The sequence below is a fragment of the Vulpes lagopus genome, chromosome 2 (genome assembly GCF_018345385.1).
Source record: "Vulpes lagopus strain Blue_001 chromosome 2, ASM1834538v1, whole genome shotgun sequence".
Lineage (NCBI taxonomy): Eukaryota > Metazoa > Chordata > Mammalia > Carnivora > Canidae > Vulpes > Vulpes lagopus.
The window spans coordinates 46397735-46411824 of NC_054825.1; the positions used below are offsets into that span (position 1 = coordinate 46397735).

At 43.7% G+C, this 14090-nt stretch overlaps 1 protein-coding gene across 3 annotated transcripts in view; it reads right to left on the reverse strand.

Moving 5' to 3' along the window:
* THSD4 (thrombospondin type 1 domain containing 4) overlaps positions 1-14090 on the reverse strand; it is a 582162-nt gene that overhangs the window by 49857 nt on the left and 518215 nt on the right. For all 3 annotated transcript variants that reach the window (XM_041743611.1, XM_041743613.1, XM_041743612.1), the window contains exon 9: positions 2174-2349. In XM_041743611.1, the coding sequence (XP_041599545.1) occupies positions 2174-2349 (176 nt within the window). The remainder of the gene's footprint in view (positions 1-2173; positions 2350-14090) is intronic.

The following is a 14090-nucleotide window of genomic DNA, read 5'->3' on the forward strand; positions in this document are numbered from 1 at the left end:
AGTCAAAGTTTTATTCCTATTCCAAATAGGAAGAGGGGAACACTGGCTGCAGAGGTTTTCTGTTGGCTCTCAACCATCGTATCCTATGGTTTAGATTTTGCTCAGCGCTCTCAAAATGGCCAAGCCAGGTTTATGCTCCAGGGGAACGCACTCGAACACCAGGTGGCGAGATAGAGTCACACAAAGAAGAGCCAGCCGTCTTGGGCAGAGCCAGCCTGGGATCCTTCATGCTCCTGAACCCTACCTGGCTTTGAGCCTGGCTCAGGAAAGATCTGCCCCACCCTCTCCCTCATTTGCTTTCTGCGTTTCATCCCCTCTCATCCATGGAAAGCTCCAGAACCACAAAAAGACATGGTCAGGAAGACCGGTGTAAAGGAAGTCAGTCTCCTTGGTTTCTACTCTCCTAGGACCCAATGACAAAAGCAAGGAATCAAGCAGGGAGCTGCAGGAGGACGTGGAAGTGAGGAACTAAACATGGTCTGGGACAAAAAACCCCACAAAATAAATCATCATGGCTTTGCAGAATGAATCCCTCCCTATTGGCTTTGGAACACAAAGTCCCTTGTGCCTTCCTGGTGAGAAGTAGGGTGCTGGACTAAAGAGAGTGTGAGAATGGGAATCTGCAGTGTGAATATGAGCCAGGCAAGGGGACACTGTCCTGTTCAGATGTTTCTGTCTCTACCACTTCATAAAGGGGCTCTCCTCTTGACCAGCTGTGTAACCTAGAGCACATCCCATGGTCTCATTGCTTTTGATTTCTTCAACTGGAGAAGGAGACCAGAATCACAGCTGTCTCTTAGATCCTTTAAAGCCACAAGCATCTTCCAGTCACCCCGGCACAGTGGGTACTGTTTGGTTCATGAAAGTGTCCATTCTCTCTGCCATCATCCCTTACTTGCTCTCTACATGTGAAATGGGGCCTTTCTACAGATCACCCGAGGGAAGGCAGACATGAGGACCACTGAGATCCTTACACCCAAGAACCATGGTGGTGAACACAGGACCCCAAGGGATGCAGTGGTGTGGCCTCTGGTTCCCATCCTCTACTCCTAATTTCCTTGTTTCTCTTTTTGCATAATCTGACAGTAGGTCTGAGGCTGGACACCCTCCCTGCCTCTCCTATGCCTCTTCTGCATGAGCATCCTGCCAGTGCAATCCTTGTCCCGTTTATGAAATTATTGTTGGCCACTACATCCTAGACCACCCACAGTGGGTCCTTTACCCCTGATCCCATTTGAAACTTACCCAGAGTCCAACAACCAACTGGACAGTCTTAAAAACATATTCAAAATTAACCATAATAAGGCTTCTTTTATAGTTTCTAGTCTATGAGCCACCAGGCCCAACAGGAAGGAACATGTAACTATATAGTTGGAGAACTGAGAACTGGTATTTATAGAATTCGAACACAGCAGATAGCATATAGATTAGCATAGTTTTGGAGATGGTAAGAGAATGCAGATACATGGGTGAGCTCGTCTTTACAAAAGCTCATTTCAAGCTTTCATTTCTTGTCACTTTAAGAAATTTCCTGATCTTTTTAAGAAGGATGGATTTTAGTGCTTTCTTTTAAAAAAGAAGGTCTGTTTCAAACTCTTGAGAGACTTAATAATTTAGTTTCTTGTAAAATAAATCCCAAATTGTGTCTTCTGTAAGGCAAGGAACTTGTAGTAAACCTCTACATTGTTACTCCAAGCTTTATTGTATCATCTGGAGTACTCTGGAGTTCTTGTTTCTTCATTCGCTTTAATAGAATTTGAAGAGGGCTGGGAACTTGAGCAGTCTTGTCTTGCTCTAAGCATTTGCTTTCTTTTGCCATAAAAAGAAAACATGCCAAATTAGCATTAGGAGAAAAGTGCCTGGAGGGGAGCCAATGCTCATGAAATAAAGGATATGTTTTGCCTCTGATTTGGTTCAACAAGTGAAAATGGTTTTAGGGGGTCAATAAACTCTGAGAGTAATAAGCATCTGGTAGAGGTTAAGGTTTCTATGAGCTAGGTACATTCAGAGGTGAATGGCAAAGATGAATGCCAAGCATTTAGGCACCTCCAAAGGTTCAGCTCGAATGGTTTTATTGGGCCCGGGCAATGATTCGTTGCTTATTTGTGCTAAGCGTGGTCCTTAGAAGAAACAAGATGCAAAATCCCAACAGTCCAGAAACATCCACACTCACATAGACATCCAAGATCTCATTAGTGGGACCTTCAGCCAAAAAGGATTCTCCCGCGGTGCTTGAAATCTCATTCGGACGCTTGTAGGTGAACATGGTCCCTCCACCTTCATATTTTCCTGGCCGGTCAATTGCCCAGTTCCCATTGATGATGGAGCGGCCAGAGCGACTTCGCAGAGCTGTCAAGAACAAGGAGACAATTCCTCGCATAAGCCGAGGGTGTGCACAAGAAAGTCAACTGCCCCCTGCCCCCTTCCCCCTTCCCCTAGTTGCTGGATTATTAATTCATCAAGTGTTTGATGAGGATCCGCTATGTGCCTGGCACTGAATGAGGCTGAGACAGAGGTGAGGCATCTAGGGCATGAACCATTCAACCCATTCAATCCCTTCCACCTCTCAGATTTAGTAGAGAAAGGAGATGTGGGAGTGGTTAGGAGAAAAGGATGTGGAAATAGAGAGGCGAAGGAGAAAAAGGAAGAAGAGAAAAGGAGAGGAAGGCAAACTGCATTATATCCCATAATCTAGGGGAGAGGTTGCACGCTGGCAGCCCGTGAGCTGATTTTGGCCCACAGATAAGCTTAGTTTGGCTTTCATCGTGTTTTGTTTTGTTTTTATATAATTGAACCCAAACTCCATTTGGGTTCTCTAGCTTCTAGCTTCTCTTGTAAAACAAGAAGACATGTTAGCATTGGCTCCACATTTCCTTACAGCGGCAACCAGCTGGAGCTGAGGAGGACCGCCCCATTTCATGGGGCCTGTGCGCTCTAGTTGGCCCCAACCCCACCGCTCCCTGGGACCCCCCAACACTGAGGCTAAGGCTTGGTTTACTGCCCATTTGTTTATGACTATGGATTATTTATTCCATTTATGAGCATGCTTGCATTGCTATTCGTCTCACAGAATAGCAACTTTCTCATAATTCTTTCTACTTGTATGTCTACTAAAAGCGACAAAGCTAAAGCTAGGACAAGAGGGTCCCATGATCTTCTGCTACTTAATCCCTTCATTCATTTGTATGACCTGTCTGACTTCTGTGGGCTCCTGAGGCTCTGAGCCATGCTAGCTGCTCCCGCATACCCTGTCAGAATGAGCCCTAGTGACACTGCTAGGCGGGTGCGTGTCCCCATCTCTCAGAGAGCAGCCCAGGGATTAGAGGAAACTTGTTCAAGTTCATGAAGATGAGAAGTGACTGAAATGTGTCCACACTCAGGAGGGAGGTAAGAAAGGAGAAGAGGGGTAAGGAACGAAGTGTTCAGTTTGAGAAGAAAGGATAGCACATGAGAGCTGACTTTCTTCCATTAGGCCTTCAGCACCTTGAAACCCCTAAGCCAATGGTGTATTGGCTTTAAAAGAGATCTGGGATTCTTTAAAAAAAAGATTTTATTTATTTATTCATGAGAGACACACACACACACAGAGAGAGAGAGAGAGAGAGAGAGAGAGAGAGAGAGGCAGAGACACAGGCAGAGGGAGAAGCAGGTTGCATGCAGGGAGCCTGATGTGGGACTCGATCCCGGGACCCCGGGGTCACGACCTGAGCCAAAGGTAGACGCTCAACCACTGAGACACCCAGATGCCCAAGAGATTTGGTATCAAGTGTCATATACACAGTGGGCCTGTGATGGTCACTGGCTCTTTGCAAACTTCACTTTCACAGAGTTACTAAATTTAATTGTGTGCCATGTATTATGTATTACGGAAACATTTATATACAAAGAAAAGCAGTAAGAACAGTAAAATAAACCTCCATGTATATATCACCCAGCTTCAATAATTATCAACTCATGGTTTATCCTGTTTCACTCTCCAAATCTTAGACCCCATTTATCCTTCCGTTTTTTTTCAGGAGGATCTTAAAATATAAGGACTCTGTTCCTTAAATCCATTTTTAGCAGTGTTTCTACAGTGGGTCTCTGGAGGCCAGCAGAGTCAGAGCTGCTCCAAGGGTGCAAGAGCTTCCTATTTACAGGCAGGGCCCCTGCAGACTCCATCCCTGGCTGGCTGGTTGCCATGACTACTGGGAGATGTACCCCCCCCCCCCAGCTGTGGAATACCGAATACTGAATTATAAAATCAATTCAACTTAATGAGTGGCAAAGAAGGTCCAGACGAGAGACTGAGGACGAATAGGTTTGCAGGTGTTTTCTCTCAGAAACCACACTTGAGAGTGGTCCATATGGTCTCTCCAATTTCCCACTTCCCATTCATTTTTCAACCATCTCCAACTTGACTCCTGCCACCATTACTCCACTGGAACGACTCAGATGAATGGTCCCTGGGACCTCCATGTTGCTACATCCACCAGGCCTCTTCCAGGCCTTCCCTTGCTAGGTGTCTCAGCAATATTTGGCGCTAGAGACCATGCCATCCTAACTGAAATATTCTAGCTCTGGTTTCTGGCACAACATAGTCAGCTTGCTGTCCTCCTGCTCTCAAGCTACTCATCTCTTCTTTCTTTCCCATGTCATCTATCTGTACTTGGCTACTGAAGATTAGTGTTCCTTGAGAATTAAGAGTAGATCCAATTTGGGTGGTGTATTTCTTGGGCAATTTCATTTATGCCATGGCTTTATTTATTTATTTATTTATTTATTTATTTATTTATTCTTATTTTTTTATGCCATGGCTTTAATTACTGTATTCTGCTGACTTCCAAATTTCTTTTTCCACTCCAGATTTCTCCTCGGGTCCCATATTTCTTTATCTGATTGCTTACTGGACTGCTTCACTTAGATATGTAGGCCCCATCTCACCCTAGACCTCTTCCAGTGTTTGCTATGTTAAGTGGTATTACCATCCACTTCACTAGACAAGGAGGAATTATCCTGGACCTCTCCCTCTTCCTTATCTCCTATATCCAATCCAGTGTTTAAATTTTACTTGACCCCTTGGATATATCTTGAATTCATCAACTTCCCTCCATGTCCATGGCCATAATGCAGGGCAAGACCACCACCAGATCTCATCTGGTCGAATTGGAAAACCTTCTAATTGATCTACCTATTTCCTTTCAGCCAGAATATTCTCCTCGGAATACAGGTTTGACCATCAACTATGACTCAACACCCTTCTATTTCTGTAAGAGAAGAAACTCTGTAGTCATTTACCACCTGCATGTAAATGGAGGGGGAGATTTGTTGATCATTATAAAAACAATGTTTTGTGCTTTAGTAGCGGTATTTTCAAGAGGTGAAACCATCTCTAAGAATGATGAAGGTAGTCGGCCACACACCTGGAATGAGACCATATGGGGATGAGATCTTCTAGTGAATTAAGAACTACTACACCAGCCTATGTGTACATGGGATTCTTCATGAAACTGAGGCCTTACAAGGCAAGCCAGCAGTGCCATGTTGGAGGGTAGGGCAGGAGTAGCTAGATCAACAGAAAAATAGCTGTTACGTACAGCTTTATATTTTTAAAGGTAATAGGGCTCCCTAACTTTCCTAAGGCATATTTTTCTAGCTACCTTCTGGCCTTCTAGCCTGTGTCTGGCTTCCTTGTTGATGGCTTTTTATTTTATTATCATTCTGGGTTTTTTTTGTTTGTTTGTTTATTTTTTTAATAAATCTGAAAAAGTAAACAAAAAAACAAAAAAAACCCTTAATGGGTTGGGGCCCGTGGTGATGTGGTGCAGCCTCATCATGAATCACTTTTATTCTGTTCCCTGTGCCCTGCTCTCTGGCCTTCTTTTAGCCCACCTAATACAGATTCCCTGCACAATCTGTTCCTTCTTCCAGAAGTATTTCTCTGAACCCCAAATCGTATTTGTTCTTTATTTTTGTTTAAATTTTATTTATTTATTATAGTCACACACACAGAGAGAGAGGCAGAGACACAGGCAGAGGGAGAAGCAGAGGGAGAAGCAGGCTCCATGCACCGGGAGCCCGACGTGGGATTCGATCCCGGGTCTCCAGGATCGCGCCCTGGACCAAAGGCAGGCGCCAAACTGCTGCGCCACCCAGGGATCCCGTATTTGTTCTTTAGAGGTCAGTTCCTTAGGGGAGCCTTCCCCAACCCTCAGTTCAGGCCTGTCTCTTCTTTCACATACTCTAAGAGATGTAAAAGCCTCTCTTCCAAGGCATTTAACTCAGTCTGTTACATACATCCATTCAGAGCATGATTGAACTAATGTTGGTCTCCCAGAACACCGCGAGTTCCAAAAAGTGTTTCCTCCCTGTTGCAGGTCTAGTGACCAGCACACAGTGCTTACCATAGAGGAAGAATTCATATTGCTGAATGCAAAAATCCACAGCAGAAAAGACACCAGCTCAAAGGAAAGATAGGCAAAGAATGATGAACAAGCAATTCAAAGAACACCAAGAATAAATACTCCGTAAGCGAATGGAAAGATGCTCTGCCTCACTTATAGTTTAAGAAATGCAAGTCAAAACTGCAATGGGATACTCTTGACTCACCAGATTGACATGAAAATATTTAATATTGCCAGAGTTGGCAGGTGTATGAGCCAGCAAGCATCTATTACATTGTTGGTGGGAAGGTAAACCAATTCAATCACGTTGGAGGGCAATTTGGTTATACTGCTAAAACTTTAAGTGCCTATACATGTGACCCAAGAATTCTAATTGTAGGAAAGTACTGGAGGGATATACTTTTATAAGTACACAAAAGGTTTGTAACAAGGATATTCCCTGCAGACAGTGTTTTGGTATGATCTCATTTGTGTATACATTTAAGCAAAAGCATATACATAAAACATGTATGCACACGCATAAAACTTTTCAGAGAAAGTTATAAAACTGTTAACAGTTGAGGACAGAAATTAGGGTTTAGATTGGGATGGGAGATGAGAAGGGAACATTTATTTCCCATCTTATATCTTTTTATTGCCATATAAAATTTATTTTACCATACATGTGTATTACCTTCTTTAAAGCTTAAATCTTTCTTAGTTCATATAAAGGACATGGTACAAGCAGAAATACTCCTGAGGGATATACCTATTTTCTCTTTTTTATTGGTTCTTCTTAAAAATCCCATTCAGAGCATCTCAAGCTCAGAACTGAGGTAGGTTCTGGCTAACGTTTTATTACTCTTAATGTCAATATTATAGAAGAGGTTGTTATCTGGAAACCAAAAAGTCCATTAAAAAACCTTCTGAAATACGGCACAGGAGAGAACTGCATTGGCTTCCAAGGAAATAAGACTCGAGGACCCCAAATCTTTTTACCATCTACTACTGTTACCCATGCACCCACTCTCTGGGTTTAGACAAATCTTTCATCATATAATAGCAAAGTGTAAAGAAAGCCGTATGAGATTTTTAGCAGACACGGGCCTGGTTCCCTACGCCCACAGGTTAGCTTCTGGAAGAGCTCCAGAACTAGCCCCCACCTGGGCTTGCAGATTGAAAGCAGCTGCACCTCCAGTTAATGTGCCTGTAAGCAGTTCCAGGGCTACGTAATGGTGTCCAGAGCTACCCCACAAAAAGGTGCAGGTGACTCATGGCTCTTGCTAGTGGGTGTGTTCATGGAAGGTCAAGCTTTGGCGAAGCTTGTCATGGCTACGTCGATATGAGGAAATCTCCACTCTTGTTTGACATATGGATTTTATCCATTTTAGCTGTCAATGCTGGGCATATATATTTGGCCTAAACCACCTGCACCAACAATGCCTTTCTCCCGGATTCATATAGGTATCGCTTACTGATCCAAGCCCTGCTTCTCAGACACTTGATCCCATAATCTTAATGCCCGCAGTTGCTGACCCAACCCTTGGGTCTAGACAAAAAAGATGTTTTCTTTACAGCCAACAGATCACTGTGATCTAGATACTGGTTTTTTCCTTTGGAAAGTGAAAATTGAGTTCTTCTTACTAACAAAATTCTGAGTTTCAGCAGTTCTTAGAAGTTATCTGGGAAGTAGCCCAATAAGCTCAAGGATGAAAGGGGTCAGACATCACTGGCCGCCATCACAATGCCAGCTGGAGGTCTGCAGCTGTGCCATTTTTGCTCTAGTCTATGAGTTTTAAAAAAGCTCACATGTGGGCACAAACCCAAGTGAGTCTCAGAATATGTTGGCTAATCCGGTATCTTGAAAATGGAACATACCTACTTACTTCATACTACCATCTTGGAGGGGGCTGTCAGTTACATCCTTATTGTAACATTCCTTTTATTTTTTTTTAAGATTTTATTTAGTTATTCATGAAATAGACATAGGCAGAAGGAGAAGCAGGCCCCCGCCTTGAGAAGTCCGATGTGGGATTCGATCCCAGGACCCTGGCATCATGACCTCAGCCAAAAGCAGATGCCCAACCACGGAGTCACCCAAGTGTCTCTAGCATTCCTTCTTTTATAAATTCAGCAGCCAACCATAATAATATTGGCAGTATGGTGACTTTGTCACCAATAGAAATCACATGTATTCATATGACATTAGAAGCGATACAGATATTTTGAAATGTTATTTAAAACCTCATCACTATCTTGCAATGGCAATAATTATGGGCCCCTCCCTGAGATCTCCTATTTTAATGTTAAAGAAGTGCACGTGACTAAAATTTACTAAGAAGCAAATTTGTTTTCTAGAAATATTGTGATAATTATGTTCCAATATAATTGGTTTCCTTTGTACTCTTCTGTATCTTATTTTGTGGATTTAAAAACAGTAGTCTGAAAAGGTATCCACAGACTTCCAAAGGGGTCCGTGACACAAAAAAGTGAAGAACTTCTGGTCTAATGATTTCTGGTTTTCAAAACAGAAATGAACTCATGAAGTACGAAAGCCAGTTGTGTAAGGCAAGCAGGACACATATTACCTTTATTATACAGAAGAGGAAATAGGCCCAGATAGATTAAGTTGCTTGCTCAAGGTCACAAATTATTAGTAGAGTTTAGGACTTGAACTTTGATGCTCTGATTTCCTATTCTTACCATAACACCAGTAGTTCTCAAAGTGTGGTCCTCGGACCAGTGGCATCAGCGTCCCCTGGAAGCTGGTTGGAGGTAGGTTCAGTCTGGCTGAACCAGAGACTCTGGGGTGGGGTCCAGCATCAGGGTTTAGCAAGCCCTCCATTGCATTGAAAGTTGGAAAATCACTCTTATTTTGTTATATTTTAATTTTTATTATAACCATCTCTTTTTTTTTTTTTTTTGAGTCCTGGTCAAAGGCAAAAGCTTCACAATCAAGGGAGGAATTTTTTTTTTAAGATTTTATTTATTTATTCATGAGAGACACACAGAGGGAGGCAGAGACACAGGCAGAGGGAGAAGGAGGCTCTCTCTGGGGAACCCTGGATTCATGACCTGAGCTGAAGGCAGATGCTCAATCACTGAGCCATCCAGGTGTCCCAGTTTTACTTCTCGTATCTGGCTTTGCCTGGACAACAGAGCAAACACTGAAAGGGGAGAAGACAGAGGCCCAGTTATGGGGGTTGTGGCCTTCCTTCTGCCCTACCACCCTCCCATCTCACCACCATGCCCACATCCCAGTCTGTGGGCATTAGGATTCCCAGAGCCAACTTTCCCAGGGGTTTCATTATCAGTAATCAATCCTAGGAGGCACCTAGACTCATGTGACTTTCTACACAATGTATATGCCACTAAGGGTTTGGATTGTGACTAACCCTTGGGGGGGGGGGGAGGGTATAAAAGAGAGTCCAGTTTAGCTCAACAATAAAAAACTATCTCAAGACACTGGGTGAGCCCACACATCGTACTGTTAAGTGTGAGGATGCACACTGCTCCCCCTTCTCACATTACGGACACAGCATGTGTCTTACGACAGGAAATCTACGGTTGTCAGGCAGATGACTAAGTTCTGATGTAGCTGTCACTTCCTGAACACGTGCGAGATTTGTTTAAGTCATTTCAGTTGAGTGAATTTCTAGCAGCCCAATCTGTAGCCATATTAATTTTTTAAAAAGATTTATTTATTTATTTGAGAGAGAGAAAGAGAGGCTGGATGTGAGCAAGGGAAGAGGCAGAGGGAGAGAGAGAGAGAGAATCTCAAGCAGACTCCCCGAAGAGGGCAGAGCCCCACATGGGGCTTCATCTCCCAAACCTGAGATCATGACCTGAGATGAAACTAAGAGTACGTTGCTCAACTGACTGAGTCACCCAGGAGCCCCTCTGTATTAATTTTTTTAAAAAAATTAGTAATATAGGGCATATAGCAAAGTATTTAAATTATAAGTTTATAGCCTGGTGATATCTTTAAAAAGATTTTTTATTTATTCATTTGAAAGTGAGAGACAAGGAGAGAGAGAGCGAGAGCATGAGTAGGGGGGAGGGCTTAAGGAGGGGGGAAGCAGAATCCCTGCTGAGCAGAGAGCCCGCTGTGTAGGGCTCGATCCCAGGACCCTGAGATCACAACCTGAGCCAAAGGCAGATGCTTAACCAACTGAGCCATCCAGGTGCCCCACCTGATGATTTTTTATATTTTTATTACACCTGTGTTACTATTATGCAAATAAAGACCACCCCAGACCCCCAGAAGGTAACCCCTCGCCCCCTCAAAGTCATTACTCTGTCCCTGCAAGACCCAAGGTTTACCACTACTCTGCCATTAACGCTATAGTTTTGCTCATTTTTATATTTCAAATAAATGGAATAATATCATATATACTCTTGTGTTGGGCATCTTTTACTTCACTTTATGCCCATGAGATTCATCCAAATTGCTGCATTTATCAGTAGTTCATTCTTTTTTCAGAGCAACTTAGTATTATATGAATATGCCACCATTTATTTACTTTTTAATTAATGATTGGCTTTTGGGTTTTTCTAGTTTTTGGCTCTTATGGGTAAAGCTGCTATAACCATTTGTGCACGTTTTTTGCTGGACATATATGTTTTTGCCCACTATTTGGCACTTGGTTGGCACTTAATGCTTGTTGAATAGAAATAAATTATGAGCTGTATTGTTCTAATCTATTGTATTTTAACCCTGGAGTTGAGATAAGAGATTCTTAGAAACTCCTTCAAGTCCCACTTGTATCTGAATATTCCTGTTTAAGAATTCCAATCTCAAAAATGTCCTCCATACCTTCTGACCCCAATGGTAAGTATGTTCAGTGATGCACAAAAATGTTATTAACACACACACACACACACACACACACACATTTCTCTTCAGGGAGATCCAGGTTCAGTTTGATAAAGTATCAAAATTATGGTTTCTGTTAAATAAATTTATGTACATATCAACAGTAATTGTTCAGTTCAGATTTGCTTTGGCATTTTGGGTTTGGAAAGAACTGAGCTTGTGTGATTTTCTAAAACATGATGTAACACAGTTGGACTGAAAATCAGAGTATCAGAGAAAGAAGGCTGGCTCTCCCTTTGGCACGCTATGATCACAGGTTGAATAAAGGGAAATGCCAAGTCTTTGTTCTTATTTCATTGCTAAATTATGGCTAAGTACGGCTAATTCTCATTCTTTAAAATATTCACATTTGATTTATTCTGACTCCAAATTTTCCTTGAATACTTACTAACTATAAAGGAACTTTGTGTGTTTTCAAGCCCCAAATAACATTGTATGAAATAGATACCATCTATGGTTTAAGTAAGAAAATAAGCCGGGTACAGCACTGGTGGGGGCGAGGGGCTACAAAGATCAGACCGCCCACAACTTTCTGAGCTCAGACACATACTAACACAGGTGAACAGAGAGGCTGTTAAAATTCCTTGGGTGCGTAGAGGATTTTGGAGAGGAGGTGGCATTTGGGCAGGAATTGGCAGGGTGAGGAGTTCACCAGGCGGGGGACAGGGAGGGCATTTGGGGACAGAGGAGAGCCTGACCTTGGAGGGGTAGGCGACACTGTGGGTTGCTAGATCAGGGGCATCCTGGGTGCTGGGTGCAGTGGGAGTGTGCAGGGAGCACCCTTGGATGTGAGGTGGGATGGGGAGACCCTGGGCTGACTGTGGGGCTGGGCTGCAGCACTGCAGAGCCGTGAAAAGATTTTGATCGGGGGTAGTGACAGCTGAGATCTGTTTGGAGCTAACGCTGGCTGCTGAATAAGAAGTCCCGAAGCTCATCACACCACAGTTCCTGAGCACCCACCACACTTCTTCCCACCCTGAGGGGCAGCAGGCCTGCCATTGTGGCCCAGGGGGTCTCAGGGCCACCTCCCCTGCTCCTGGCTCCACTGTCTACTCCCAGGAAGCAGGGAAGGACCATGTTTAGGACTTTGCTTTAGAGGTTGCAGAAGTGTAGCTCCTGCAAAGGGCCTCACTAGAGCTCTGTTCATCTAGGGATAACCCTAACAGCTTTCTCACCCTAAATGAGCCTGCTTCCTAACCCCTCTATCTATCTATCTATCTATCTATCTATCTATCTATCTATCATCATCTATCTATTTATATTTTTAAAGATTTTATTATTTATTCATGAGACACACACACACACACACACACACACACACACAGAGGCAGAGACAGAGGGAGAAGCAGGCTCCCTCTGGGGAGCCCCATGTGGGACTCGATCCCGGGACCCTGGGATCATGACCTGAGCCAAAGGCAGATGCTCAACCACTGAAACACCCAGGTGCCCCCTAACCCCTCCATTTAAAACACTGTTCTCCCATTGCTCAGATTCAACCTATGGCCACCATCTTCTTCTTTTTCTATCTTTCCCCCTGCCAGCCGATCGCTTGTCAGGTGTATCATCCCCTTTGCTGCCACTGTGCTCCTGTCCTTCCCTCTCCTGCCCAGTGGCCTCCCGTCTCCATTCTCTGCCTCACAGCTGGACTGGCAGAGAACTGTGGCTCTCTCTGCGTGCCACTCCAGATGAACCTTCTGAAGTGCACCTTGTCTCCTACCTTTCCCCTCCAAACTTCCAAGCTTTGGGATAAAGCCCATCCTCTCCTGATTCACAGTTATGATCTTATGTGATTCGCCCTTAACTTCAGCTACTTCACCCGGCCCATTGTCAGCATTCAATCAAGTGTGGAAAATGTCAGCAACTTGTATGTCTGTTTTTTTTTTTTTTTTAATTCAGTTGTGATTTCTCATTTCCCTGTTTTATTTACACCTGACAAAAAGACACTCTGGTGGTGCTGAGTATGGCTAGCATCCCCTGCTCATCCTGAAAGTCCTATTCCAGAGCTATTTCCTGCTTCCAACCTCTTAACTCGACTTTTAGTATCTATGCCCGGTTTTCTGACACTTAATCCATTGCTGTCTTCACTGTTTTACTATCCTAAATGCTGATTCTAAACTCTGCAAGATTTTTTTAACTTCAGGGGCAGAGTTGAATTAATCAGATTCTTCAGCTCATGACACTTTTGCTATGAAAGACCTCTCTTGCCTTATTTTCCCCCTCACACTGGATTCCCACTGCCATCCCCCCTGCCCACTCCAGCAAGCACCTACACTAATGTGATATACACGTGTATGCAGAAGTCACAAAAATTTGCTGTGTTTCCAACAACCCTTTGCTTTTAGAGTCTATCTTTGTTTCTGTAAAGACTGTCAGTATTTCCTAACTGCTGCATAATATCCCATGGCATACATCTGCCTCAGTTTACTTATCCAATCCTCTAGTCCTGCGGGGACTGGTTTTCTTTTCATGGTCCGCAGTGTCAGCAAAGAGCTAGTAGTTAGAAAAAACTCACTATTTGTTGACAAACCCAGGAAGGTCCATTTTTAAAAACAGCTACCCTATCAATAGTAAGAAGAGAAATATTTTATGAGGGCCCATGTATGTAGGTAAAGGACAGCAACATGTTTGCAAGAATGCATCCTCCCCCAGCAGGGACAGGGAAAATTGGAGCTGTCTAAAAAATAACACATTAGACGGGGCGCCTGGGTGGCTCAGTTGGTTAAGCATCTGCCTTTGGCTCGGGTCATGATCCAAGCCCGCATTGGGCTTGGGATGGAGCCCTGTGTTGGGCTCCCTGCTCAGTGGGGGGGTCTGCTTCTCCCTCTCCCTCTGCCGCCTCACCCTGCTTGTGC